This window comes from Lipomyces oligophaga, assembly GCF_038497815.1.
Source record: "Lipomyces oligophaga strain CBS 7107 unplaced genomic scaffold V1516scaffold_11, whole genome shotgun sequence".
Classification (NCBI taxonomy): Eukaryota; Fungi; Ascomycota; class Lipomycetes; order Lipomycetales; family Lipomycetaceae; genus Lipomyces; species [Lipomyces] oligophaga.
Genome location: NW_027117795.1, coordinates 221527 through 248349, shown reverse-complemented (window position 1 = coordinate 248349; position 26823 = coordinate 221527). Strand labels below are relative to the sequence as shown.

General features: G+C 45.0%; 9 protein-coding genes and 1 non-coding gene across 10 annotated transcripts; 4 read left to right on the top strand and 6 right to left on the bottom strand.

Moving 5' to 3' along the window:
* The first annotated feature begins 603 nt into the window (after positions 1–603).
* Positions 604–686, top strand: V1516DRAFT_t74. Its single transcript has one exon. It is a non-coding gene; the product is annotated as a tRNA-Leu (tRNA).
* Positions 687–1534: 848 nt separating this feature from the next.
* On the top strand, positions 1535–5043 carry V1516DRAFT_643859 (uncharacterized protein). The gene is made up of 2 exons (XM_066920139.1): positions 1535–1976; positions 2035–5043. The coding sequence occupies exons 1-2, from the start codon at positions 1859–1861 to the stop codon at positions 4857–4859; spliced, it is 2943 nt and encodes a 980-aa protein (XP_066774929.1). The 5' UTR covers positions 1535–1858; the 3' UTR covers positions 4860–5043.
* Positions 4974–6152, bottom strand: V1516DRAFT_693684 (nucleophile aminohydrolase). The gene is made up of 5 exons (XM_066923901.1): positions 6013–6152; positions 5722–5884; positions 5383–5668; positions 5224–5318; positions 4974–5162 (listed from the first exon to the last, which is right to left on the bottom strand). The coding sequence occupies exons 1-5, from the start codon at positions 6035–6037 to the stop codon at positions 5114–5116; spliced, it is 618 nt and encodes a 205-aa protein (XP_066774928.1). The 5' UTR covers positions 6038–6152; the 3' UTR covers positions 4974–5113.
* Positions 6153–6303: 151 nt separating this feature from the next.
* Positions 6304–8820, top strand: V1516DRAFT_682363 (Metallo-dependent phosphatase-like protein). Its single transcript, XM_066923399.1, has 2 exons — positions 6304–6866; positions 6919–8820. Exons 1-2 carry the CDS (start codon positions 6710–6712, stop codon positions 8442–8444), a joined length of 1683 nt encoding a protein of 560 aa, XP_066774927.1. The 5' UTR covers positions 6304–6709; the 3' UTR covers positions 8445–8820.
* V1516DRAFT_682362 (Cfd1p) lies at positions 8496–9408 on the bottom strand. Its single transcript, XM_066923398.1, has one exon. The coding sequence runs from the start codon at positions 9393–9395 to the stop codon at positions 8541–8543; it is 855 nt and encodes a 284-aa protein (XP_066774926.1). The 5' UTR covers positions 9396–9408; the 3' UTR covers positions 8496–8540.
* On the bottom strand, positions 9409–11260 carry V1516DRAFT_682361 (uncharacterized protein). The gene has a single exon (XM_066923397.1). It carries the CDS (start codon positions 11077–11079, stop codon positions 9559–9561), a length of 1521 nt encoding a protein of 506 aa, XP_066774925.1. The 5' UTR covers positions 11080–11260; the 3' UTR covers positions 9409–9558.
* A 351-nt stretch (positions 11261–11611) lies between these two features.
* Positions 11612–13495, bottom strand: V1516DRAFT_630195 (uncharacterized protein; the record flags this gene model as incomplete). Its single annotated transcript, XM_066919925.1, has 2 exons — positions 11612–12927; positions 13021–13495. 2 exons carry the CDS (start codon positions 13493–13495, stop codon positions 11612–11614), a joined length of 1791 nt encoding a protein of 596 aa, XP_066774924.1.
* A 2281-nt stretch (positions 13496–15776) lies between these two features.
* V1516DRAFT_682358 (uncharacterized protein) lies at positions 15777–16472 on the bottom strand. The gene has a single exon (XM_066923396.1). The coding sequence runs from the start codon at positions 16231–16233 to the stop codon at positions 15919–15921; it is 315 nt and encodes a 104-aa protein (XP_066774923.1). The 5' UTR covers positions 16234–16472; the 3' UTR covers positions 15777–15918.
* A 3488-nt stretch (positions 16473–19960) lies between these two features.
* On the top strand, positions 19961–22825 carry V1516DRAFT_693679 (uncharacterized protein). The gene is made up of 4 exons (XM_066923900.1): positions 19961–20474; positions 20528–20698; positions 20755–20838; positions 20902–22825. Exons 1-4 carry the CDS (start codon positions 20222–20224, stop codon positions 22602–22604), a joined length of 2211 nt encoding a protein of 736 aa, XP_066774922.1. The 5' UTR covers positions 19961–20221; the 3' UTR covers positions 22605–22825.
* A 304-nt stretch (positions 22826–23129) lies between these two features.
* On the bottom strand, positions 23130–25662 carry V1516DRAFT_630226 (XFP N-terminal domain-containing protein; the record flags this gene model as incomplete). The annotated part of the gene is made up of 2 exons (XM_066919926.1): positions 23130–25309; positions 25434–25662. 2 exons carry the CDS (start codon positions 25660–25662, stop codon positions 23130–23132), a joined length of 2409 nt encoding a protein of 802 aa, XP_066774921.1.
* Positions 25663–26823: the final 1161 nt, after the last annotated feature.

Genomic DNA, 26823 nt, shown 5'->3' with positions numbered 1-26823 from the left:
GACAAAACACAGAGGTAGAATTTGAATCTGATTTTAATTGAGATGTTTGAAAAGAACCTCACAAAATCAATCTCGTCCCTTAAATGCTGTTGTACTTGTACTTGCGGTCTCTAATATGCTTTGTATTCAGATTTCCAGCTGGCGCTATGAATGAAGAATTTGTGATAATTTTGGAATTTTCTGTCCACCACTCAATTGCGGTTCTGGAAATATATAGTTTCAGCATTATGGAATAAAAGGCTCACAAGTAAAAGCGACTAGCCCAATTATACCTTTGGATCTTAATAAATCCATTATATCGCTTGATTGTGGATAAATAATATTTCGAGTGTCATAGCATGTTTCAATTATATGTATTCCCCTTCTGAGCTACATTTCCTTGTGGTTCCACACGATGCTATCAAATTAGCAAAGACAAGCAGATAGGCAAATAGCATAGATAAATCCAATAATTAGTCTCTTTAAGATTCGGCCAAAGTTTCGAAAATAATTACACTAAGAGTGCGAAAAATCGATAAGCACGAGGTTTATCAAGGATACTGGATCCAAGAGACAAAATATTTAGTGGTATTACGGACCGAGTGGGCATAATGAATAAATGTAGGCAATCTGGCCGAGTTGGTCTAAGGCGTGAGATTAAGGTTCTCATCTCTTCGGAGGCCTGGGTTCGAATCCCAGGGTTGTCATAATTTTTTGTGGATTTCATCTTGCATAACTGATCAGAAACTACTTCAAAACTACAAGCGAAGAATGAGTGGAACTATACACAGATTCGAACACTTGGCATTCTTGGTGTTTATTCAGCGGAATTGGCAATTCCGAACTGTCCATCCGGTGACGAATAAAATTTACTAAAATTGGCATGTACTCTGGAGAAATTTTCGTTTTGAATAGTATATAGCAACTGACAATATTACAGCTCAATATGTGAAATGTCAGAAATTTTGTCTCTAATTTCACTTCGGAGTATGAATCAAATCACAGCGCTTGAATTTCTGACAAATCAAGCAAATCTTTCTTCAGTAGAGAAAGAACAGATTAGAGCTGGAATCGTTAATAATTAAACAGTCAGACGTTGATTTTGGAGTTCGTTTCTAAGTGGAACTCTCTTGGTGGGTTCAACTCTAATACTGTGACAAGACGATCCTGCCAGGTGTCCAGATCATCAGAGCGGTCAGCGAACATGGATCCAAGGAAGAGAAAGCGAGCACAAAACTAGTCTGATTTGCGCCGCAGACGGCTCCTACGATGTAGCTCAGTTTCCGAAATGTAATAGATTCAGACCTGTTTTCAGTGAGATGGCAGAGTAAAAGATCTGAAATCGTATTCGAGTAAATGGAAACTGTATATTTGACACGTGTAGTTTTATGATTTCAAGCAGAGAAGACAGAGTGGAGTATGTGGGATCACTGCTGAAAGTCAAAGGAGAGTACAATTCCCTCGTATACGTTATAGGCCACGAGTCGGAGTAGTAAAAAAAAATTGAAAGATCCTAGGTTTCTCGGGGAGGGGCAATTCACACACAATAACAAATGCTATTTTAGCTGTACTTTTCCTCTTGCTCTCTTTCTGTCAATAGTTGCTCTGGTCACGAAACTGTAGCTTTTGTCCTCATAGCCAAGAATCGCTTTAAATTGTGATTAGAATAGAGAGAAGAGTACTGTTCGCCTACGTTCTTCCTTCCGTACAGAATTTCAACAAACTCTCTTAATCAGCTAAGGGTATTTGGCGGGGGTTATCAGCGATACCCACTTCTGTCCCGGTTTTCCACTTTCTTCTGTTGTCTTTACATTGTTGAGTCAGCTTGCAAGTCTCGTCTCTTTCCAATCGTGAATCTTCATTAAAACAATTGTCCACTATGGAGGATGCTTTTGTCCTCTCCGTTGATGAAGTCGTCTCGTTTTTCGGATCTGATGTAACTAGAGGTTTATCAGCAGCCCAGGCAAAAGCCTCCCTCGACAAATATGGTCCCAATGGTAAGTTTCGAGTTTATTTGTCAAAATACAGGGCTGAGATCTAATCTGGATTGACTAGCACTTCCACAGGAAGAATCAACGCCATTGTGGCAGCTTGTGTTGGACCAATTCAAAGATCAGTTGGTGATCATTTTACTGGCGTCTGCTGCTATTTCGTTTGCTCTCGCTCTTTTTGATGAAGGTGAAGACTACACAGCGTTCGTTGATCCGGCTGTTATCTTAATCATTCTAATTCTGAATGCTATTGTCGGAGTTAAGCAAGAGACTAGCGCCGAGCAGGCTATTGCAGCTCTCAGCGAGTACTCACCTGCCGAGGCGAAGGTTGTTCGTGACGGAGCTATCAGGCGTATCCGTGCCGAGGACCTTGTTCCTGGTGACATCGTCGATGTTTCTGTTGGAGACCGCATTCCTGCAGACTGCCGGATTGCTACTATCACCAGCAATGCTTTCCGCGTCGACCAAGCTTTGCTAACTGGTGAATCCGAAAGTGTGCTGAAGGTTACGACTCCCATTACGGATAAGCGTGCCGTCAAGCAAGATCAAATCAACACATTATTTTCTGGTACTACGGTTACTGCCGGCCACTGTCGCGCTATAGTTGTATTGACTGGAGATAAGACTGCTATTGGAGATATTCATAATAGCATTGTTTCTCAGATCAGTGAACCGACTCCGCTGAAGCAGAAACTGGATGATTTTGGTGATCTGCTTGCAAAGGTTATTATGGTCATTTGTATTCTCGTCTGGGCTATCAACATTAAAAACTTTAACGATCCTTCTCACAAGGGTTGGCTTAAGGGGGCAATTTACTACTTCAAGATTGCTGTTGCTCTTGCAGTTGCTGCTATTCCTGAAGGTCTAGCAGTTGTCATTACTACTTGTCTTGCTCTGGGAACTCGGAAAATGGCTCAGAAGAACGCAATTGTAAGAAGTTTACCTAGTGTTGAAACACTGGGAAGCACAAGTATTATCTGTTCCGATAAGACTGGCACGCTGACCACGAATATGATGAGCGTTCAGAAGGCATTTTACATTGGAGCTAATAAGGCTTTTAAGGAGCTTTCAATTGAAGGAACGACTTGGGAACCTCTTGGATTGGTCAAAGACGAAACTCAGGCTGTTCTTCCTACTCCAATCGCTAGCTCCAAGACAATTTTGCATCTAGCAGAGGTTTCTAGTATTTGCAATGATGCTGAAGTCGTTTATAACGCAAGCAGTGATACTTATACTCATGTTGGTGAACCTACCGAAGCTGCGTTACGCGTTTTTGCAGCTAAATTAGGCTTCAATGATGCCTTGTTTAAGGAGAACCATGCACGAGTTTCTACATTTGAGTTTTCGCGAGACCGTAAGAGTATGTCTGTTTTGGTCACATCTGAAGCTACTGGATCAGCCGAGCTATTTGTAAAGGGTGCTCCTGAATCAGTTATAGAACGATGTACAAGTGTCTATATTGATGGAATCAAGCAGCCAATCTCACCTTCTATCAAGGACCAATTTTTTAGCAAAGTCACCGAGTATGGAAAATCAGGTCTTCGAGTCATTGCTCTTGCGGTTCGAGAGAATGCCGGACAAATTTCTTTGCTGAATTCTGCTGAGACATCTGAAGATTATTTAAAACTTGAACAGGATTTGGTGCTTGCTGGTATTGTTGGTATGCTTGATCCTCCTCGTCCAGAAGTTAATGAGGCCATTGCGAAATGCTACGAGGCTGGTGTCCGTGTTGTTGTTATTACTGGTGACAACAAGCAGACAGCCGAGACTATATGCCGGCAGATTGGTGTCTTTGGAGCCGATGAGGATTTAGCTGGAAAAAGTTATACAGGTCGAGAGTTTGACGATTTATCGGAAGCTGAACAGCTAAAAGCTGCTGCGACTGCTAGCTTATTTTCTCGCGCTGAGCCGTCTCATAAGTCTAAACTTGTTGATCTTTTGCAAAGCACTGGTGAAATCGTTGCAATGACTGGAGATGGTGTAAATGATGCACCGGCCTTGAAGAAGGCCGATATTGGTATTGCTATGGGATCTGGAACTGATGTGGCTAAGCTGGCTGCGGATATGGTATTGGCAGATGATAACTTTGCTACAATCGAGACTGCTATCGAAGAAGGACGATCAATTTATAACAATACGCAACAATTCATTCGATATTTAATTTCGTCCAATATTGGTGAGGTTGTTTCTATCTTCTTGACAGTTTTATTGGGTATGCCTGAGGCCTTGATTCCTGTACAACTTCTCTGGGTTAATCTGGTTACTGATGGTCTTCCCGCTACCGCTCTCGGATTCAACCCTCCTGATAATGATATCATGCATCGAAAGCCACGAAGTCGTGATGAACCGATTGTCGGAGGATGGTTATTTTTCCGATATATGGTGGTCGGGATCTATGTAGGAGCAGCTACCGTGTTTGGATATGCTTGGCACTTCTTGTTTAGCAGTGAAGGGCCACTGATCAGTTTCGACCAGTTATCGCATTTCCATAGTTGCCCTGTAAATTTCCCTGAACTTGGATGCGAGATTTTTTCTAACTTTGAAGCTACCAAGGCATCTACTATTTCACTTTCAATCCTTGTCGTGATAGAAATGTTCAATGCCATGAATGGGCTTTCTGCCTCAGATAGTTTGTTGCAGATGCCGCTTTGGCGGAACATGACCTTAGTGTATGCAATTATTCTTTCGATGGTCTTGCATTTTGGAATTATTTACATCCCATTTTTCCAGACCTTGTTTTCAGTAGCACCGTTGACTCCATATGAATGGCAGGCGGTGATTGTTATCAGTTTCCCGGTTATTCTGATAGATGAGATTCTTAAATTCGCAGAACGGAAATTTATCATTGGCAGTTCGATGGCTGTATCTAATTCCAAGAAGACAAATTAAAGAATTTGAAAGAAAGATACGGGTTCATCAAATAAAGTTAATACAGAAATCATAGAGTTTGTGCCTTTGACTGCAAAATGAGAAATTGTCAGTAGCTTGAATGTATATAGATGATTGGTGATTGAATGTAGATTTCTATTTAGATTTAGATTAAGTTCGTCCAGAAAACTTTCATAAATATATGACCAATTGCAGATTCAATTAAAGTTATAAATACAAGAAAGAGGTGATAGCAAGAAATTCTTTGAACCTCTCTAATCTTGCCGGGTCTTGAGTAAACGTTTCACAATTTTCTCTTTTGTTCTATCAAGATGGATTAGTAAATCTGAAAGATAGTGATTTAATTATTGATATGTAAACTTACATGATATAAACGACAGCGCCCCAGCCACTGAGAGCATCACGATCTTGGCCGTTCATCAAAGCCTGGGAAATAGTTTCAAACAGGTCTTCAGGAGCCTAGGTTACACAGCATTAGCAGCCAGTCCAAAGTCGAGTCAAAGCAAAAAAATCTCAGACATACCAAATCAGGCTCCCATAAGCTTTCACACATTCCAAACAACTGATCGCTTGAAGTTCCACCAACAACAAAATCTTTAGCGAAATTGATACATCCAACTAAATCGAAACCGCAGATAAATGGATTTCCCGACTTTGAATTTATTCCAGCAACAATAGGGCCAACAAAGTAAGGTCCAAATCGTTTTTCATATAAAGTTGAAGAAACAAGATTTGCGAATGTCTCTGGCTCAATGTCTCGTTCTTCGCGAAGATTGTATAGATTGACCTTGTACCGAAACACTTCCGATCTATACATTATTAGATTATCTAGCACCGGCAAATAAGATGGATATTAACATACAATGTGGTGACATCGGATGCCAAACCTGTCAATCCGATAAATGAGTTGTTGAATTGAAAGATCTTAGGGAAATCGTTCGAGATAGTTAAGGCCTGCATTCCGAGACGCAAATCGCATGCAATAGCAACACAGTCTTTGCCTACCATCGCCACAACCGAGCCGCCTATATCATAGCATTAGACAAATCTAATATCTTAAATTAAAAAGAAAAAAGGATAATGGCCGTCACAGATCAGGCTCAGCAAGTGAAATCGATTTTGTCCATCCGCGTGGATGACAGAATTGACCTACCATTGATTTCTGATGGATTCGACATTTTGGAATAGGACCGAGATATCCCGTATAAATATAATAAGCAGCCAGATTCAAGCCTTTTATAGGCAAATACTAAGTTATTAATACAGCGAATGGAAATAAATTACTTAGTTGCGATGAACTATCAACTCAATTGATCGCTGTAAGCTGATGACTACGGCGAACGAGTGCTTCGATTACAACACTTTCGAGGGTCTTATTCTTGAAACTGCCAATACAGGGCCTAATGTGCTGAAAGTAAGACTAACGACCCAAAAATCGTGAAATAAGCAAAAATATCAAGTGCCATATCGATTTAGACTGCTATAAAGAATAAATATAATTTTTATTTCAATGAATTTTCTTGAATGCACTGCTTACAGTGCAGTTTCTTGTCCCGGATGCTCTTCACGAGGACTCAGTAAGAAGAGGCTTAAATGGCGTTTGTGCTCCTAACTATGATCCCTCATTCCAAATATCCCCTTCTCTAGGATTTTATTTGTATCTGATAGCAAGATATTATTGAGCTAGTTAGTTCTAATTTTTATTTGATATTCTATCACATATAGCGTTTGCGAGTCTGGCTATTAGACCTGAGACTGGGTTTCTCTTCCCTAAATCATACGTCTCAAGCACACTTGGGTTTCAGAGACCTGATACATATTCGCAGTTCTAGATAGCTATACATCTTAAAATGGCGACGGACTCAGATGTTGCTGCAGCAAATACGCAAAAAATTGAAAATGCCATCAAGGCGTTTCAGGCAAAAGTACCCGTTCCGGAGATTGACTTTTCTCTATACGCACTCGACGATGGAACGATGGCATCTACGAAAGAGCGAATAGTTAAAGGTATTTGAAACTAGTCAGGTTCTTACACACGGGGAATTAACTAGCATGGTAGATGTCCCTGCACCCGCTACCTTTTATCCAAAAGATGAAGACGTGTTTGACTCAGAAGATCCAACCAAGCCTAACCTCGCGTTTCTCAAACAGCACTTTTCCCGCGAGGGCCGACTGACGGAAGATCAGGCCCTGCGTATAATAAAAACTGCAACTGAATCTCTGCAACAGGAACCAACACTACTTGAGCTGGATGCTCCTTTAATTGTCTGTGGTGACATTCATGGCCAGTATTTCGATCTCATGAAACTGTTTGAGGTTGGCGGAGAACCTGCCAGCACGAGATACTTGTTTTTGGGTGATTACGTTGATCGAGGCTATTTCTCTACTGAATGTGTTTTGTACTTGTGGTCGCTCAAGATTTGGTATCCGAACTCGTTTTGGCTGCTTCGAGGGAATCATGAATGCCGTCATCTAACTGACTACTTCACATTCCACTCCGAATGCCGTCATAAGTACACTGAGGAATTTTATGAAGCATGTCTAGAATCATTTTGCGCTCTCCCCCTAGCGGCTGTAATGAATGGACAATTTCTTTGTATCCATGGAGGATTATCGCCCGAGTTGCACACCCTTGATGATATTCGGGGAATTAACCGATTCCGAGAGCCGCCGACTCACGGATTAATGTGCGATATATTATGGTCTGATCCACTGGATGAATTTGGTAGCGAACGTACGCAAGAGTTTTTTAAGACCAACAAAGTTCGAGGATGTTCATTTTTCTACTCATATCCCGCTGTATGTGCATTTCTTGAAAAGAATAATTTATTATCTGTTATTCGGGCCCACGAAGCGCAAGATGCCGGTTACCGAATGTACCGCAAGACGAGAACGACTGGATTTCCATCGGTCATGACAATTTTTTCGGCGCCGAATTATACTGACACGTATCAAAACAAGGCAGCTATTTTAAAGTACGAAAATAATGTAATGAACATCCGCCAATTCAACTGTTCACCGCATCCTTATTGGTTACCCAATTTCATGGATGTGTTCACGTGGTCTTTACCTTTTGTCGGATCCAAGATCACGGAGATGCTGATAGCAATTTTGAACATCTGTACTAAAGAAGAGCTTGATCAAGAAACGCCGCTGTCGACTCCAGATGCAGATGAGACGGTAGGGTCAAGTGCAGCAAGTACGGTTTCGGGAGAAGAAGATATGGATGCGGAGGCGAACCGAGCAGCTTTGAAGCAGAAAATCATTGCGATTGGACGAGTTAGTAGAATGTTTCAAATTTTGCGAGAAGAATCCGAATCTGTCTCGGAACTTAAGAATGCGACGGGAGGCAAGCTGCCGGCAGGTACATTAATGCTTGGTAGTAAAGGAATTCGAGAAGCGATTTCATCTTTTGAAGAAGCCCGGACGGTTGATCTACAAAACGAAGGAATGCCGCCTTCACAAGAAGAAGCGGAACGAAAGGAAGAGTTTGATAGGCAGAAGACCAGGGAGAGAGTTATTACAGAAACGAATTCGGATCTGGATCTACAACGTCTAGCCCGTAGGCTAAGTTGGGACAAGTGATGTTTATTTGATAAAACATGTTTGAAGTTCATAGTTTTCATTTAACTTATATTTTGTTGAAGTTTGATATTAAATATATGTAATATGCAATGTTTGTTATCGAGGAAGATCTGCCTGTGCTATTAATTTATCTGTAATATGCTTGAAGATGGAATACAAATTCGATGTTGCATATTTCTCTACCAGTGATAAATCATTCTGGTTGTCCATAGACTTGTTATTATTTTTTTCAATCATCAGCACAAATTCGGGATCGATTGGGACTGCGCCAAAGAAGGGGATATTGAACTGTTGAGCAAGTTTTTCGCCTCCGCCAGACGAGAAAATATTTGAACATTCTGCGCAGTGAGGGCACACGAATCCCGACATATTCTCGATGACCCCTAAAACAGGAAAATTGACTTTAGTGCAGAAATTTAGCTCTTTCCGAACATCTGCTGTGGCGACAGCTTGAGGAGTAGTCACCAAGACAGAACCCAGAGGGTGCTGGCGACCGCTTGCAAGAGAAAGATCGCGGAGTGATTCAGCGATAGCAATATGCTCATCACTTGTGCCCGGTGGAGTATCAATCAGAAGAAAATCCAAGTCACCCCAGACCACATCACGAACAAACTGTCGGATCATGGCGGTCTTCTTCGGGCCCCGCCATACGACGCTGTCGCCTCTATCTCGTAGTAGAAAGCCGATCGACAATACAGATAATTTTTTTGTTGAGTCAGTATATACAGGAACCCATCCTGCTGAGCTCTGATGAATCTTGCTCCCTTCTAGTCCAAACATCCGCGGTGCTGACGGTCCCGTCAAATCGATGTCCAAAACTCCAACTGAGTAACCGGAGCGAACTAGCGAAAGGGCAATCTGAGTAGTCACAGACGACTTTCCCACACCGCCTTTGCCCGACAAAATCAAAATCACATTTTTGACAGTATCTAGCGAGTTTTGTTCATTCATTCTAGCTATATAAAGTCAGTTTATTAAATATTTGGAGAAAATAGGAATCATGATTACAAATGTTACAAGAATTGTATTGCCCTAATCCGATAGCCCGACTTCCCAATAAAGTCAATCAAATATTAGTTAAGGAATTACTAAACAACACCATCTGAACTGATAACTACTGGCCATCGTCTTTTGGAAACTCAACAATGTCGTATCCTTTTCCGTAAGCTCGTTCCCAATCAAAGTCGGTCCCAAGTCGATTCTCGGCAGCAAACGCTACTAACAATTTCTTGGCTTGCAGTCGAGCCTCCTGAGACTCATGATCATTTGCTTCATTCGCATATAGAACTTTTGCTGATTTCAATTTACTTTTCGCCGTAGATCCTTGCCCGTATATTTGAGTAGGACTCGATCCAGTACCCGAGGACTCATCAAATGGTCCAACAAAAGTACCTATATTTCTGAACGTCAACGAGATCCGAATGCCTCCGAATGCCTTCTCAGTGGAAGATCGATCAGATTGAGATCGCCGGTCCGGCTTAATTCCATGTGTCCAGAGCTTGTTAGTTTCCAGACCCAGCACAAGTACAGAGTTATTTTGCAAAGTCACTCGTTGATTTGGACGGGGTGGATGGTTCGAAACATTGATCGGAGTATCTTCAGCAGGTTTCCCCGTCCTGGAGTCAGAGGGTGAATCCAGAGGATTGCCGTGGTGCTGATGGTGTTTATGATGCGGAAGATGATGATGCGAAAGAGGAATTATACCGCATCCAACTTGCGACACGGCGTCTCCGGTGTTTGTTTCACTGCTTACTTTCGAAGGCTCATATTCATCTTCCGAATTTCGCTCGTCATCATCGCTGTACTCGATTTTCTGGTGCCAGGCGTTACGCTTCTTTTTGAAAAGCATATTTCGTTGTGCCCCGAAACTGACATTGACAATCTTGGAACCTGGAACGATATCCAAAGTTTTGTCAGCATGCTCAGAGATTCCATCATCGCCGGATCGATATTGTTGAATCAATACATGATTGAATGATTGGCCGATTGCCGACTCAAGGGTAGCCTTGACAAACTTCACGCTCGCACTGAACTTGTAAGTGGGGACATTCGGAGGATCCATTGGATGCCGGTATATAGGATACCAGCCATCATTGATCTCGGCCTGTACCGCTACAAGCCTAGGGGCTGGACCGCCACGATGCATGAGTGTTCCCCAATGAACCTCGTTAAGCATCAACTGGCGATATATATTTTCGGAGATAATTTCCGGAACAACATATTGTGGAATATAGTAGGAATCCACACTAGGGGGAACATTCATAGATCTCAATTGCACATTCATATGGACCTTCTTCCCGCTTGCTGACGCGCTTATCCCATCGTCCATTTCGTTCGACCCCGGACCTTCCAAGCTTGAGATCAGCGACGCCCGCGACGGCGTGTACAAATCGAACATATCCGGCGCTATCTCCTCGTGATTATTATCCACAGGTGGGGCAGATAGTCCCATATCTGCCATCACTTGTTCCTGTAACCTCTTCATCTGCTCCTCTGCAGAATCGTGAGCGGGAAGAGGCGCCGGGGGCGCAATATAAATAGGTAATTTTTCCTCCTCATCACCATTAGTCCCTTCTTTCTCGGAAAACTCCCAGAGATGGCGATGATGATGCGGAAGTCCATGTGTCCACGACATCTAGTCGTTCGTCTCTCCGGGTGATCCGCTGATGTTTAGATACGTTTAAACCTCTGTTCTCAAATCTCAATACTTAATACTTAAAGCAATTCTTGCAGTTCGTTTCTCGGTCTCGTAACTAACTGACTCGAACAAAGCCGTCGTCAATCTGCTCAAGTGTAAAATAGCATTCGTGGTAAGCTTCTCCCGTAAATAATAATAGGTCTCCTTCTCGCGCTTGCTTCGCGTACACGTGATCGCGTGCCAGCATCACCCCAGACTCCAGAATGAAAGCGTCTGGAATTCCAGATCGGATCTATTAACAGCACTACGTAGAAATAATGTAATAAGATTGCTCGTAAATTAATATTATATTAAGTAAGTTTTAACATTAGTAAGTTTAATAGATCGTGAGTCATCCCATAAAAAAAACGCCGAGAAAACACCAGTTCTGTCTAAGAAACGATGGAGATAAAAAATAGCAATCACCCAATCATTAAAATAAAGACTGTAAGGTATGTAAAAACAATATACAAAGCATTGGGGAAATCATTTAAGCACCAATAACACGTTTGACTGTATGCGGTTCAACCGCTAACGTAGGAATTGAAATAGGCTCATCATCTCCTTCAAATAAAGTCTCTGCTGAGCTAGGCAAAGAGGATCTATTAGCCGATGATGAACCCGAAGATGATGATGAAGATGATGCAAAAGAAGTCATGCTTCCATTATGCATTTGACGAAGGCGGCTTGGCCCGTCGATACGAAGCTCATCAAATCCAACCGATAATTCTCGATCTGAATCTGAATCATCGTCAGGAAAACCATCGCCATGATCTGCGACAGACGATGACGACCCAGCAGAATCAAAATACCCTCCTTCATTCCCAATGATATCGTCATAACCAGGCGGCGGAGTAACGAGAGGGGGCGGAGCAATATCAGCATCGAATGGAGGAGGATTCATAGAAGGCTGCCGCAACAAATGTATAGGTCGGGTCATTGCTGGTTCCTCTGCACTAGCTTCACCTAACTCACAAGGGCATGGTGGAAGCACTGACGAATTAGGGTTGGCGCGGCTGTGGTAAGCAGGCAGTGCAACATTCGACTGCGTACATCTGCATGACAGAAGATGAAATGGCGAGTCAATCGACACTTCAAAGTGACGTCGTCGTGTAGGATCTGCTTCATCCGCCTTAGACAAACGAAGAATGATCTTAATCCAATGATGAATCTTGATATTCGGATAAGTAGTATCAGGATGAACTCTCTGGCTGCCCTTAATGACCTGATTGCATCCAGGAATCTTAGCATTGAACTCAAACTCAACTGGTCCCGCAGTTTCCATACCATCATCAAGATCGCCCAAAAGATTATCCACATTGTCGCCATCAGCAGAATGCTCATAAAGTAAAAACTTCCGAACAGGCTCAATTCTATGAACCTTCTTGTTGCGTGCAAAGTATTCAACATGCTCAGTAAGAAGGATTCGAATCCGATGGCACCGCACTTTAGCAAGCGGAGTCAGCTTGAATGCGACAGGAACACGACCTCCAAGCGGAAAAGCCTTGCCACCAATCACGATGTCATAATGCAACTGATCTTCCCAGTTACGCGAAACAACAATTGGATCGCCAGCTTCCAAAGAAGCTTCAACAGGAGATCGAACAATGGTAACTTCCTTCTTGCCGTTAAGCTTTGACTTAAAAGCGCCAGGACGCTCAATGGTAGCCTCTAACTCGTATCGAACTGAACCCAAAGCAGAGTCAACAGTCTCTGGCAGAGAATTATCAATTGGTAACTCAAACACATATTTATAATCACCAGGTGAAAAAATACGATAGCCTTTCTGAGCCGCCTGAGCCGCGCCTCGATCACGTTCGTCTACCGAATCGCCGCCACGAGACCTAGACCGATTGCGAGGAATGGAAGAAGAGCGACGAGAAGGCGACAGAGAGAGACGATCAATAGAAGAGGACCGCTCCCGTTCCCGAATAGCAGTAACAGCGCCGGGAAGGAGAGAGATTTGCGAATCATTATGAATATTATCGACAGTACCAAAGGGAGCAGATTCTGTAGCGAAGAGAGCATTGTAGAAGGGCCAAAGGTGAGAAATGAGCTCTTTTTCTTCAAAATACTCGTCTTTCGCAGGAGGAATGCCTTCTGGCCATTCAGTTCTAGCACGGCCAGTAAATGTGAGATTGATAGCTTTGATTTTAGTAGGCTTTGCAACATGAACATTGAGAGTGCCGCGGAGCATTGCGGGAGCACGATTCTGATACTCTGAACGCTCAAAACCCTGAAGAAAGAGAATAGGCTCAGCCAGTGAGACAGTCATAGTAAGTGATCCGGAGCCAGTGGAAGCCACGGGTTTCTCGGAAAGAATGGGAGACTGCGATCCAGGGATCGGACTGGGATCACGATGATGGTTAGCCATAGCTAGTCTAGTCTTCGAACCAGAACTTGAAGCGAGAGGAGGAGATGGTGGTGGAGATGGTGGTAAGACGTTGGGAAGAAATGCAAAAGAACCGGCAGAAGAAGAGATATCTGCGAGATGATAGATGGAAGAATTGTAGCAGCGTGGGTCCGCAGTAGAAGTGACTCTAGAGGCGGCTTCGTATGGCGGAGGTGGAGGTGGATCTAATACCAGCGATAGACCGTTCACGTTTCTGCGAGAAGACGGATCTGACGGTATTGGAGATAGTGAAGCAGAAGATGAGGATGTGGATGTGGATGACGAAGACGAGGAGGGCGAAGAGTGGAAAAGAGCCTGCTTGCGAAGGCGGCGGCGCGAAAACATAATAGGCAGCTAAGCGGCGATTATGGAAAAATAGTCCTCTTTCGGTGCTCCAGCTGGTGAACAGAAACCAAGCTACAACTGGGTAATGTGACAAGCAGCGGAGGGTTAGGTCTAGACGCTCGATATGCGGCTGGAAGAAAAAACGGTGACGTAGTGCGCGAGACACAGAGATTTTTCTGTGGGAGTTTGGTTGCGAGGTAGGAAGCGAGGTACAATAGGGAAAGAGCGCGGAGAGAGCCGATCTGCGATCTGACGATTGAGGAGGACGGATCGTGTCGTAGCGGACGTCGTAAAGCAGATCACGAGCGGTGAGTAATCGTTGAGAGTGTAGACGGACAACGAAAGAAATGAGAGAAGAAGAGCGAGAGAGTAGGAGAGCTGAGATCAGTCGGGGGAGAGCGCGGATATAAGTAGAAAGAACGAAGAGAGGAGAAAAGGAAATAGGACGGCCGGCACCGTGACCGCAGGTGGACTCAGGAGAAAGGCATTCAAGAGGTACAGGAGAAGTGATTCATCGAAATTGGTGGTAACTGTTGCCCTAGTTTACCTCAGCTAAAAGACTCAGAAGCAGCCCAAGCTAGAGTAAACGAGGTAGAAATCATAAATCGGAAGAGAAGACTACAGCGGAGAGTAGTGCGCAACGCACTGAACGTGAAGGGGGAAAGACGAAGCAACGATCGGTTTGGGCAATCGGTTCCAGTGAGTTTGTTAGGTTACTCGCCTTGTTACTCACGTACTGAGCAGGCCGCACCTACCGGTCTGTGTCTTTACCTGCGCTCCCAACAGTATTGCTCCATATGGAGGTACCGGTGCCAGCTACGAAAGAGGAAATTATGAGTCTTTGCCCGCCGGCGCGCCGACAAAAACCAACATCGAACCCAACCGCAAAGACAGAATCCTTAATAGGGTAGTCAAGTCCTGAACCGGCGGCCGGAGGGCACACGTTGGCGCGTTCTTGCTGTCTGTTCGTGTCCGATTAAGGTGTGGTTCTTTTTAATAAGCACCACTTGGACAGCACCACTTGGACAGTCTGCGCGGTCAGGGTTCAGGCGGTCGAGCTACAGTGGCAGTAAAGTGCGTGGGCAGTTACTCTTGTCTTAGTTCGAGCAACTCCAGGTTCCAGAATTTCGCAATTGTAGTTGGCATTTATATCAGAAGCGACGTGAGTTTACGAGAAGAATTGTTATTTTCAGTCTGGATCCAACGCAATCCATGGTCGGTGAGAAAATTGGCTCCTCCGAGACCATCTCGTTTATACCTTGCTGTATAAATAGAAATCTGTCGGCTCATCCGTCAGGGTTCAGTTCGTCGTCCGATTATGTAAGGCCTGGTCCAACCTCTCCACTCTCCACAGCTACTAGCGGCTCGACGGACCGTAATCCAGACGAAAAGGTCGGCTCGACGTCGCGACTCGGTCCATGCACTAAGAGCCACTACTATTTGACCCTGGCCGAAGGTTAATTTAGACTCTTCTGATTTTAATTTTTTTGGAACTTGTGGGATCATTTCCACAAGTTTGGGGGTTGTGTGGTTTCGCATATGCACCAGATGCATCTGGCTGCTCTGACTGCTGCTGCGGCCTTGTCTGGATTCCGTTGATCTTTTGGTTAATCTGCTCAAGCTATAATTTTTAATTGCCATTCTGTAACCTGTTTTCTCTCGCATAGGGTAAATGTGCTTCATCAGTCTCCAGTACTCCATACAAAGCACAGCTTGGCCCTATCGTACCCTCAGTAGAGAGGACGACGTCGTGGCCATCGGCCGCCGACGGTCGCCTTCGGGCCTTGCCACTCAAGCCTAGTAGCCCCTCGAAATAACCTTAGCCAGAACGTTTTCGAACCGCCACGGCTTCGTCCCTCAGTCATGCCATGAGCGCTCGCCCAGGACGCGTGAACTACTCTAAATTCCGGAAGTCTCTGCCAATTCGAGGACTCGAAGAGTGGTCCATCGAGATGCGAACAGAGCAACATACGCGAGCCACGTCGACTGAGGCGAGGCTACCCGTGTACGTGGCTCTCTCTCTCTCTCACAACGGAGCTTCCGACGCCCTCATAGCTGACTCACGACCACGCATGAGCCTCTTTGCTGAAGAGTGGAACTTCCGCTTGTGCTGCTGGAAAGCACAATATCAAATAAACCAGAAAGAAGTTAGCGTATGAGGTGCAAACTAGCATATTTGCAGACGTTGCTACCGAAACAACAGACTTGCAGAGCGACCTGGACGGACGATCTGACCGAGTGTCCTTCACATAGCGGTACATGTTTGTAGAACGATACAGAAGCACAATTACGACATATACAAAATTTCTCGGTGCTTCCGAAAGAACCGCGGAATAATACGTAGCAGCTCTAGAACCGTTGGAGATTATCTGCATATTTTCTGTCAGTCCAGCTCGCAGATGCTAACTAACCTGCGCTGGTCTATCTCGATCGACTGATTTAATTGAGCTAGTTGAAAAGTCTACGTTCTGGACATGGCTGACCGTGTAGTTCTTTGGTGTTCTGCGGAGCTGTGTGGTGTTCTGTGGTATTTTGTGGTGTTTTTTGTGGTGTTCTTTGTGGTACATTGTAGTGTTTCGTAGTGTTTATGGTTGTGGTGGTGGCTATTTCGGACCAGACTCTGGAATATCCGATCGAGCCTGAAATCGACCGCTATGCCCTAGATTCCTTACTCGCAGTGACGGTAGCCCAGCTCTCTAGACCCTTGGCTGCGTCAGCCAGCATACACACGGTCCTTCTCCAGCAGCGCAAGCGGAGTTACCAGGTAATGTCCTCGCGCCGCAGGTAATGGCATTGCGGGCCTGCGGCACTCAACTTGTCTTCCTAATACGGCAATTCCATTGTCTGGACGTCTTCCTGAATCGGTTGTTCCGCCGCTGTCAGTGTCACCCCCGGCCAGACCGGTCGTTGTTATGTAAGTCAGTCCGAGTTCAGGCTGTTACCCAGCCATTTCCAGTCGTCTGATTCTGCGCTGTCCAGCGATGGAGAAGTAATGGAAATAAGACGGTGAACTGGTTAGATTTCTACTGCACCTTTCGGCTGCTGCGTTGCCTGCTCTGCCTGCCTGGTTAACTAACGGACTGTAGTATTTTATTTCTGCCTGTGCTTATAAATCCCTCCATGACGTGACTACGTTGTCGCCCTTCTTGCAACTGCATTTATCTCCGCTGATCGCGTCGAGACCGCCCGCGGATAATCCAAGCTGCTCGTCCGCAGCACGCGTTCCTTATCCTCCACTTCTGGTCTGTTTTCCGCTTCCCCGGGTTATCCGAGATGACCTTTTCCAGGCTGGAAACTGCACACTCCTCTCTCTTGGGCACAGCCGGACCCTAATACCACCACTGCAATATAATTGAGTAAATATTTGCCGGTTTGTCTCAAATCTCGCTCTTATCCCCGCATTCAACAGACCTATGTCCTTGCCCGGACCGCGTCCCGTGGTTCGATTCCTCCAGCCATGCGCTCTGATCTGATATAATCAACGGTATTCTGGATCTCGTCTGTACAATAATACAAGTTTATGCCGTAGACAGATAGACAACTCAGCTCAGCTCAGCTCGAACATCTAGACGTACACGTGTTCGAGACAATCCTGCGCTGTCAATATTGCACAAATATTAGTACACAATAGTCGAAATATAAGCCAATAATCTCGCTGGATAGCGACATTCTGATTCACCCCAATCCGCACTACACAGAAACTAGGGGTCTCCTAGTCGACCTACTCTGCAATTTGTTGTCTACTTTGTGTACTGTATTCTCTTTGTTTACTCCAACACTCCCCTTCATTCTTCTGTCTGTATCCATGACCCCGCCGCCAGCTACAAACCATGCCAATCGATCATCAAGACCTCTCTGGTCCAGGATCTAGTCCGCACACTTCCTCCTCCTGAAATCCGCAGCTCATCGCACATATTGGCCCTCAGCCATTCCTAGCTGGACGCGCGACTCATCCGCAGATCTCTGCCGGTCCCAACGTTATTGCCCCACACTGTGTCTCGCTGTCACGTGAAGCTGTCACTGACGATCCCAGCCGTACTAGACTACGGATTCTACACAGTAATAGTCATCGAATACTCATAGATAATTACTCATTCTTCTCGCGTCGCGACAAACCTGTCTCGTCTGTTGTTCCCTTATACTCCTTGTATTTCTGCTCTATCCTTCGTCATCGTACTTGTCTCATACCTGCGGTCACCGTTGTGACTTCGCAAATGCTACTTGAATCTCAACCGCACCTGTATCGCAAGCGCACAACAGAAAAATTTTCTCTTAGGTTCGTGCCCAGAAAATGATTACAAACCCTTCAAGCCGGTTTAACTTCTTAAACTGCCTGCCTTCCTAAACAGGTCATTCTCTCCTACCCGTTGGCCTAACTTTTGCTTTTCCTGACTGTTCTTAAATTAAAACATAAAGAATTTCTTAATTTTAAAGCACACTTGCCCCTTCGTGCGCCTCCTAAAGTCTCCTTGAAAGCTTCGTAAGCTTAACCTCAAATCATGTGATTCCGCGTTTCATTCTTGGGACGCGTCTGCAACTCTTATGCTCTCATCTGAATTCGGTCTTGTTGGAATTAGTAGATCTGAAATGCTACTGGTTGTGAAATCTATTGCGTAGCCTGATAATCAGTTATAATTGCCGCGTTTTCTGTTTAGAAATCCGTGTGTCTATCTTTTAAGGGTCAATCCATGAGGGCCGAAACGTTCAGCTACTTTTTGAAACAAATATTGTCCAACTTGCTTGCTGATATTCGACGCTTATGTAATACATCTATTGGCCTCTCACGTCCGGATTGCAAAAATACGACCCCTTTAAGATGACTCTGCACATTTCCGCGATCTTGTTGTTTTGCTAGATTCGGTCTAAACCCCTCACCTGGTCAACCGTCAAAAACAATTCCTCTGAGGAGCCAATGTTACAGACTATTAGTTAATTTGATATTCACAAGCCAAAAAAATAGATATTTCTGTAACTTCATGATTCTCAGCTGCTACGCGAATTTGTTCATCTTAAACTTGCTAAATTTTTAGTAATCATGCGTAAATGAATATTAAGTAAATAATTCTTCCTGAATAGTTTGGTTGCAGATTGTTGGGATTATTCAGATTTAGAAAGAAAGCCCTTCTGAAACTGAGTGATTTGGCTGTACCTAAATCTGCAAAACATTGCGATTGACCATTCTATGCAATAAATCGAAACTGCTTCGCAAACAAGAACCTACTTTAGCCAATCAAAAAAATTGAAATTGCATCGTGAAATTTATATAGATTTCTGCAGAGCAAGAAGAACATGCGTGAGGAGTCTCAAAAGGTCGAGGAACCAGAAAGTTGGAAGTCAAAAATAGGAATTCAGTCAATTATTCGTTGCTTACGATTATGACCGAAAATAAAAAGAAATTATAAAAGTGTAGCTATTTTTTAGAGTCAATTTATATCACTACTGTCTCTCTGCGCACCACTCGCCAGCAAGATCAAAATATTTTAAATATTTTTTCACTTTTTGGAAGTCCCATTAGATACAAACTTGCCTTTTTAGGAAATATCAACACGCGCTTCAGCCGAATTCGAAAGGATGCAAAAATCAAATAAATCCGAAGCAGGTAACAAGAACCTTACGCTGGAAATTAGAAAGGAGCGTGAATATTTCCTTTGCCAAAAAAAGTTCCACTGACCGTTAACAGTTTATCACCAGAGGTGACTAGCTACAGCAGCAAATTGGACATAATCAGTCAAAGCGGTAGCAAATATCGACACCATTCACCAAACTAAGGAGGAGATATTTAAACTGGCCAATATAATATAAGTTGACTGAAAAAAGTAGTGATTGTAATTTTCCTTGTAGACAGTCTTCCGTATGGGGTTTCTGCCTTGTTCGTAGGCCCCATAGATTTTCTTCCGTGTGGGTTTTCTCTACTTTGTGCATGTTCAAGCGCCAAATTTTTTAATGTCTCGTGGATAGTCCTCCATGTGGATGCAATTAACAGAATTCTGCGCTTCATGATCAAAAAATTCTTCTGTCTCCGCATCACATATACAGTTATATATATATCCATTGCACTTTCTTGTTTCTCATTTTCTTATTTTATTATTTTCTCATCATCTACACTAATCAATAAACTGCATACGAACACTCTCAGAAGACAGCGACGACAAATAACATCAGCAATATCAACAGCACGAACAACATCTACGACACAAACAACGCCAGCAACAGACATTCAGTGTTCGACCCCACGACAGCGACTAGTAGCCAATAATCAGCAACGCACATCAAACTAAATCAAATTACAGTTCATGCAGTCAAATCGATCCACAATTCAGAAACTATATACGAGTGCCTAATCTTTACTACACCATCTTATCAATGTTTCAGCCTACTGGAGTGCTATCCTGCGAGGCAAAGGATTTTACTAGCAACCCCGCTCCGTCGGCATTTCCAAAGCTGGTAGTCAAGCAATCTGCTACTACTCCAACAAATAGAACATCGTTGGATCAACTTGCTCTTCTATCCGAGTTCAAATTATCCCAAAATACTTCGGATCCAAACTACGAAACTTCGGGGCTTGGGCTCTTAAGGCCAACCAACTCCCAATTCATTCGAGACGGTCCGAGCTTAGGTATATTTCTCCCAGTGGGCATATTTCTGTCGGCAACTTTTAACTCTTAATAGACCTATTGACTCTGGTCGTGAAAGTTCAATCAGGGGCAGCTGCCGATCAAGAGCCTTTTTTCATTGATTATCAGGATCTTTCCCTCGCTGATGACAAGCACACCTTTATCTTTGATGATCAAAGCAGCCTAGACGATGAGGATCAGGAGTTCTCTCATCTCTCCTTCGTGGGTACGTCAAATATGCAACTTCAGTCTGCCTTACTCAATCTTTCTAATCCCAAACAGACCTAGATCTCTGGGCGGGCTCTGTCCCAGGAATTTCTATTTTTTCTCCTGAGTACGATGCAGGACCGATATCTTCAGATCAGGGTACGTTTGTCTCTTCTGGAGTCTATTAATCAGCTAGAGCACTTCAACTGATCATTTCATTAGATTTCGACAAAGAATTAGGGATCCCCATTCAACGATTTCCACTCATTGTTGAAGGTGTGCCCCCATTATTTGCTGCTGACACAGACTCAACAGATGCATCATCAGGCAGTTATCACACTCCTGATTCTGTTGAGGACGATCTCTCTGGATCATCTGAGGTCAACGAACAAGCAACAGATTCTACTAATGGTTCGACATACCTCCCAGAACATGAGAAGACTTCAGGAACTTTTGAGCCAGTGTGTCCAACGATTGATGGCAATCCATATTCACCTCCTGCTACACCTGATGGTTTTGAATCGGCATCAGCATCTTATAGCCTGCCAATCGAACTTTCTTCCTCAGAGCTTTCTTCTGATCTGGAAACCAATATTTCAATTCCTACACGAAGAGAGCCTTCCACTCCAATACGTTCACCAGAACTGACAATTGATCCTATCTTAGTTAGTTATGACCGTGATCCAGTTTTCATTGAGGATCCTCTCCCGTACGGCTTGAATCCAATTCAGGAATATTTGATGTCTGCTGGTATCTCTCAGGATTTCCAGCCAGCTTTAGCGCAATCCAATCTCCCAGTGCCGGCAGACGACTCGGTAGAAACACAAATACGAGAGCAGGTTGAGGCAAAGCAGGACGCAGCATTGGCTGCCAGAATCTCGCTGGATCCCACCGCTTCGCATGCCAGCAAACGGCGACAGGTTGCGAACGAGTCCAATCGGGTCTGTTGCAAACGATTTAAGTCTGGAGAACCATTCATTCGATTCCATCAAACTGCCGTGCCTCCCTTCTATCACAACATGTGTCCAGAAGCCGGTCTAGCAAGTTTCCAAGAAATCCACTCTCGTCGCGTTCTGCGATCTATTGTAATGAGTACCATCTTGGACCCGAATGATTGGCCTCCTGAAATCACGGAAGATTCATTTCTGCGTATGCCTTCGTTAAAAGAGGTTGATCGTCTTCGAAATTGCAAATTCGAATGGTGTGGTAAACTTCGACCCCGACCCGATTTGATTGATGGTTGCACCCCGAAAACAAGCGAGAGAAAGGATTTCATGGAGTTTGTTACAGAAGTTGCTGATCCTACCCAGACCTGGGAAATGGAATATAGCGGCCGCTTTTTCAACATCACAGAGGAATATAAGTTCATCTTTGACCTCGTTAAGCATCTCGCCCGAGGATATGCTTTCAATTTGGAACACACCAGACCAACAGATGAGCAGTTGGCAAGTCGTAAAGTTTCTAGGCAGGAATTTGACTCTATTGTTCAACTGACCTGGGTTGATGGCATTGAAGGAAAGCTTCGAGTCATTATGAATCCTGCGGCTTCCTTCACTAAATACAAATACACTTACAACAAAGACGATCAGGGAAACGAATATCACTGGAAAGTTGCGCGTCCAAGCAATCGCCGATTTGCATTCATTCAGATATTCAATGATGCATGTGGCCATGCTCGTGAGATCAAACTAATTCCGAAGCCGTACGGCTCAGATGTCGTTACTAAAGTCGCTGACATCTTATGGAAAATGAATAGCGGCAGTACTCAGGCTATCATGCAGAGTATAGGCGAGGAAATCACAGCTCTGCATTATCTGCTTCATCCCGATTATAGTTATAATCCTGCCAAAAAGAACTGCGGCAAGAGTTTTTCGAACTTGCCATCAACATCAACATCAACATCTGGAAATATCATTTTAGCATAGTATGGCGGAGGACCACATTTCATTTAGCATTTAAAGGAGTTATTTGTACTTTTTTTTATATCTTGGTTTGTAACTGGTGAGTGCAAGTTATGGGGTTTCCTTGGACTGAATCTAAAGATGACCCAAATGGGCACCAGCTTGATTTTGATTTTGAAATATAATATTATAGCTTCCCCCGCATTAAGTAATAACAATTAAAAGCTGTAGAAATATCTTGAGTCATTTTCCGACACACAACTATTAAAACAATAGCTCTAATAAAGAGGAGCAATAAAAGCAGAGACAACAAATTCAGTACACTCTGAAGATATTTACCGCTTTGTAGTCAATACTAGCCATGCCGTTCAGGAAATTATCAACCACTCGTCATTGAATAGAGAGAAATTAGTGAGTAAATCTTACAGAAAAATAACTATTTTGAATAGTAAATGATTTGTAACGCTTATATTTGTAATACACATTCTAGGTTATACTTTCTTGAAATAACTACGATCACATAATTCATAATCCTGACCAACTTAGCACTTAAAACTCTGGAGTATCAAACAAGCCATCAGGATCACGGCCATGCAAGACAACATATTCCTGGTGCTTCCGTCGCTGGTGTTGTAACTGGGAAATAAGTACATGACTCTGGACCTGGACCAAAGGATTGGAGCGAGCTGCTCCCTCGACAGCGTGACTAGCAACCGACCAACGATCGGTCTTATTGAGAACCATCATCGACAACGGAGTGGTGGTAGTACCTTCCTCATCATAACCAGCAATGGAAACTCGGTCAAGGTTCGGAAGACCGAACAAAAGGCCCTTAAGCTCGGTAGGATATCCATGATAGTTGAAATGAACCGGCTTGTCGAGAGTGAACAAAGAAGCAAAACCCTCAGCTGTCAGTGCGTGTGGGTGCGAGCTCATGGGCTGGAGGATCATCAAGTCGGTAACATTGACAACCCGTACGCGGATAGAGGGAACCAACTTCTTCAAAATCGAGGCTGCCGCAATGACCTCGAATGTGACTTCGACACCAATACCAACAAGAACGACATCAGGATCAAGGCCGCCATCGGTAGATGCAAATTTCCAAACTGAGGCACCAGCCACACAGTGAGCCTCAGCTTCCTCAGCACTAAGGTAGACGGGAGTAGGGGCTTTGGATCCAACCATCAGATTGACATAGTTCTTGGATCGCAGACAGTGCTGGATGGTTGACAAGAAACAATTGGCATCAGGGGGCAAATAAATACGCGCAACTTCGGACTTTATCTTGATGACAGTTCCGATGAATGCGGGATTCTGATGTGAGAAACCATTGTGCTCCTGACGAGTCCAGGTCGAAGTTTCGATGTAGTTCAGCGAGCCAATGTCCTTGCGCCACTTGGTCTCCTTGGCCATCTTCATGAATTTCGCGTACTGAACCATCATTGTTGCAATGATTCCAAGGAAAGACTCGTATGAAGGGAAAATACCTACACGACCAGTAAGTGTATATCCTTGCATCCATCCCTGGCAGCAGTGCTCAGATAGGATCTCGGTAACACGACCACCCTTAGCACGAGTTTCCGGATCCCACTGGAAATCGCGAGTGGTGTGGTCAAATACAGCATCAAGCTTGTTGGAAACCAATTCGTCCGGAGAAAACAAGCGAATATTTTTAGGGTTATGCTGGAAAGCCAAATCGAGGTACTCGCCAACAGCCTTCATAGCCGAGAACTGGGTGCCCTTCTCCTTAGCGAGCGGCTTCCAGTCAGGGAGATCGAGCGGCTCAAAACCGTCATAGGTTTCCTTGAGCTGACCCATTCGCTTCTTAGGGTCCTTTGGAATAAGCGAAAGAATGTCATCGATTGGAACACCTTCAGCAGTCAGTAGCTCGTCGACCTTGTAGGACGAAAGCCAGGTTTTCAGAAGGTCGAATTGCTCCTTGTCGGTCTTGGCCTCGGGAAGCGGAACCTGGTGGGAGTGGAAGGAGCCTTCGATAGGTTCCCCATGCAGCGTCTTAGGACCGGAGAAACCTTTAGGAGTACGGAGAACAATCATGGGCCAGCGGGGTTTGACAATGGGCTTGCCGGTACGGGCCGCGGTTTGGATCTTCTTGATCTCAACAAGCGCCCAGTCAAGGGCGGCAGCAAGTTGGTCATTGATGTTAGGCATGTCCTTAACCACGGTGACCTGGTATCCATATCCAGTGTAAAGGGCAACGAGCTCCTTGTCGTCGTTGGTTCCTGGAATAGTCCGCTCGGAAATCTTGAAGCCATTGGCATGAAGAATGGGAATGACGGCACCGGACTCAGCAGGATCGATGTACTTATGAGAATTCCAGGCGGCAGCAAGAGGACCGGATTCGGACTCACCATCGCCAACAACGACACCGACGATCAGGTCGGGCTTGTCCATGACGGCACCGTAAGCAACAGCGAGAGAGTAGCCGAGTTCACCACCCTCGTGGATAGATCCCGGAACCTCAGCATTGATGTGAGAGGGGAAGCCACCGGGCCAGGAGAAGCTCTTGATGAGCTTTTCCAGACCAAGCTTAGTACGGGGATATTCCGAGATGAAGGCACCGATGGAGTCCTCGATCCAGAGATCGGCGAGGATGGCGGGAGCGCCATGGCCGGGGCCGACGACGTAGATCATGTCAATGTCATTTTTGACGATCAATCGGTTGAAGTGGGAGTAGACGAGAGTGAGACCAGGGCAGGTACCGAAATGGCCTTAAAGACGATGTTAGTTTTCAATTGAGTCTAATGGAGACCGGGAGGATGATAAAAAGAAAAAAGAGGGGTAGCAAGCTAGTAGGCAAGCGCAGAGACAGAAGATATCACAAGTCGCACATACCGAGCAGCCGGAACTTGATGTCGTCTTGGGAGAGTTCGGACTCGAGCAAGGCATCCGACTTGAGGAAGATCATGGCGGAGGCGATGTAGTCCGAAAGACGCTGGAACTTGACGAGCGCACCGAGCTCCGCGGGAGGAAGATAGTCCTTGTAGGCGGGCTTGACCTCGAGATCGAGCACATAGTCCGGGAGAAGCGAAGGATCAGGCGGGGGGTTGGCGATCACGCCCATTGAGCCAGACATAGCGGTGAGATACGGGCGGAGAAAGACAATTCAGAAAATGTGAAGGGAAAAACAAGGACGGAACCTATGCGATGAGATGGAGAGAAGAAGGCCGGATCACAGAGGGCGAATGAGAGATTATTATAGCTGATAGAGCAGGACAGGCTTGCGATCGTGATAGCGCGGACGGGCTGCCTGCTGGCTGGCTGGCTGGGTTAGTTTAGGCGAGCCGAACCCAGAATTTGGTTTATGTCGGATGGTCTGCTGGGCGTATTACAGATTGTGTCGAGCGCCGAGGTCTGGCTGGCACGAAGAGTGTGTAATTTCTGACTGCGCGTGTTTTTGGCGGGAGAATAATTAAGGGCCATCGTTAGTCGAATCATCTTCTATTATTTGTTCTTCTGTTGCCGTTGACGCAGCTGCTGGTGCTGTTCTGCTGTTAATTGAAGGGCTGGTCCGCCCGCGCAATTGGACGAGCATCTCTGATGCTGACGAGCGCGACACCAGATCATGCTACTCTGCTGTCGGGTTTCCTCCTCGAGATTTACCCGTGCTCAGACTCGTTAAACGGCCGACCTTCCAGTTCCAGGCGTCGGCGGCGGTGGTGACGGTCGGTCTTGGTCGTGGTCGTGGTGCCAGACGCAGACAAGGACGGCCTATTGAATTACCGATATCCGCTCGCTCGTCCGTATGATGGTCGCTTTGGGCGCGCTTATCCTCGAGAAGCCACGACGGATCCTGGTTGGGCGTCGTTTATTTCCGGACCTGGACGGACGCGTTCTTGTTTCGTCATCTATTCCCTGCAGCGTCTGCAGTGTGCCGCTGTTCGTTCTACGTGGACATGGCAGGACAGCGTCTACACACACAGACACACGTTGTCGATCGTCGTTGCCTTCTGGCTCCCAGATTTGGTCCTGCCGTGTCTTTCATTCTCCAAGAGCCACCGCTCTTCGCCAAGTACTTCACAAGCTGTCCACACAAATACGCGGACTGGACCTCGTTGCGGGCCCGTTGCTCGTCGCTCGTAGTTAGCAATTCCGTACAATATCCTTTCGATGCTCAGTCTCTTGTCGCGCTCGATCGGCCTCAGTTCGAGACTCCCTCCTCGACAGTGTGTCGACAGCTCACAAGTCTACCGAGTCCATGTCGACCCAGCAGCGCAGCCGCATG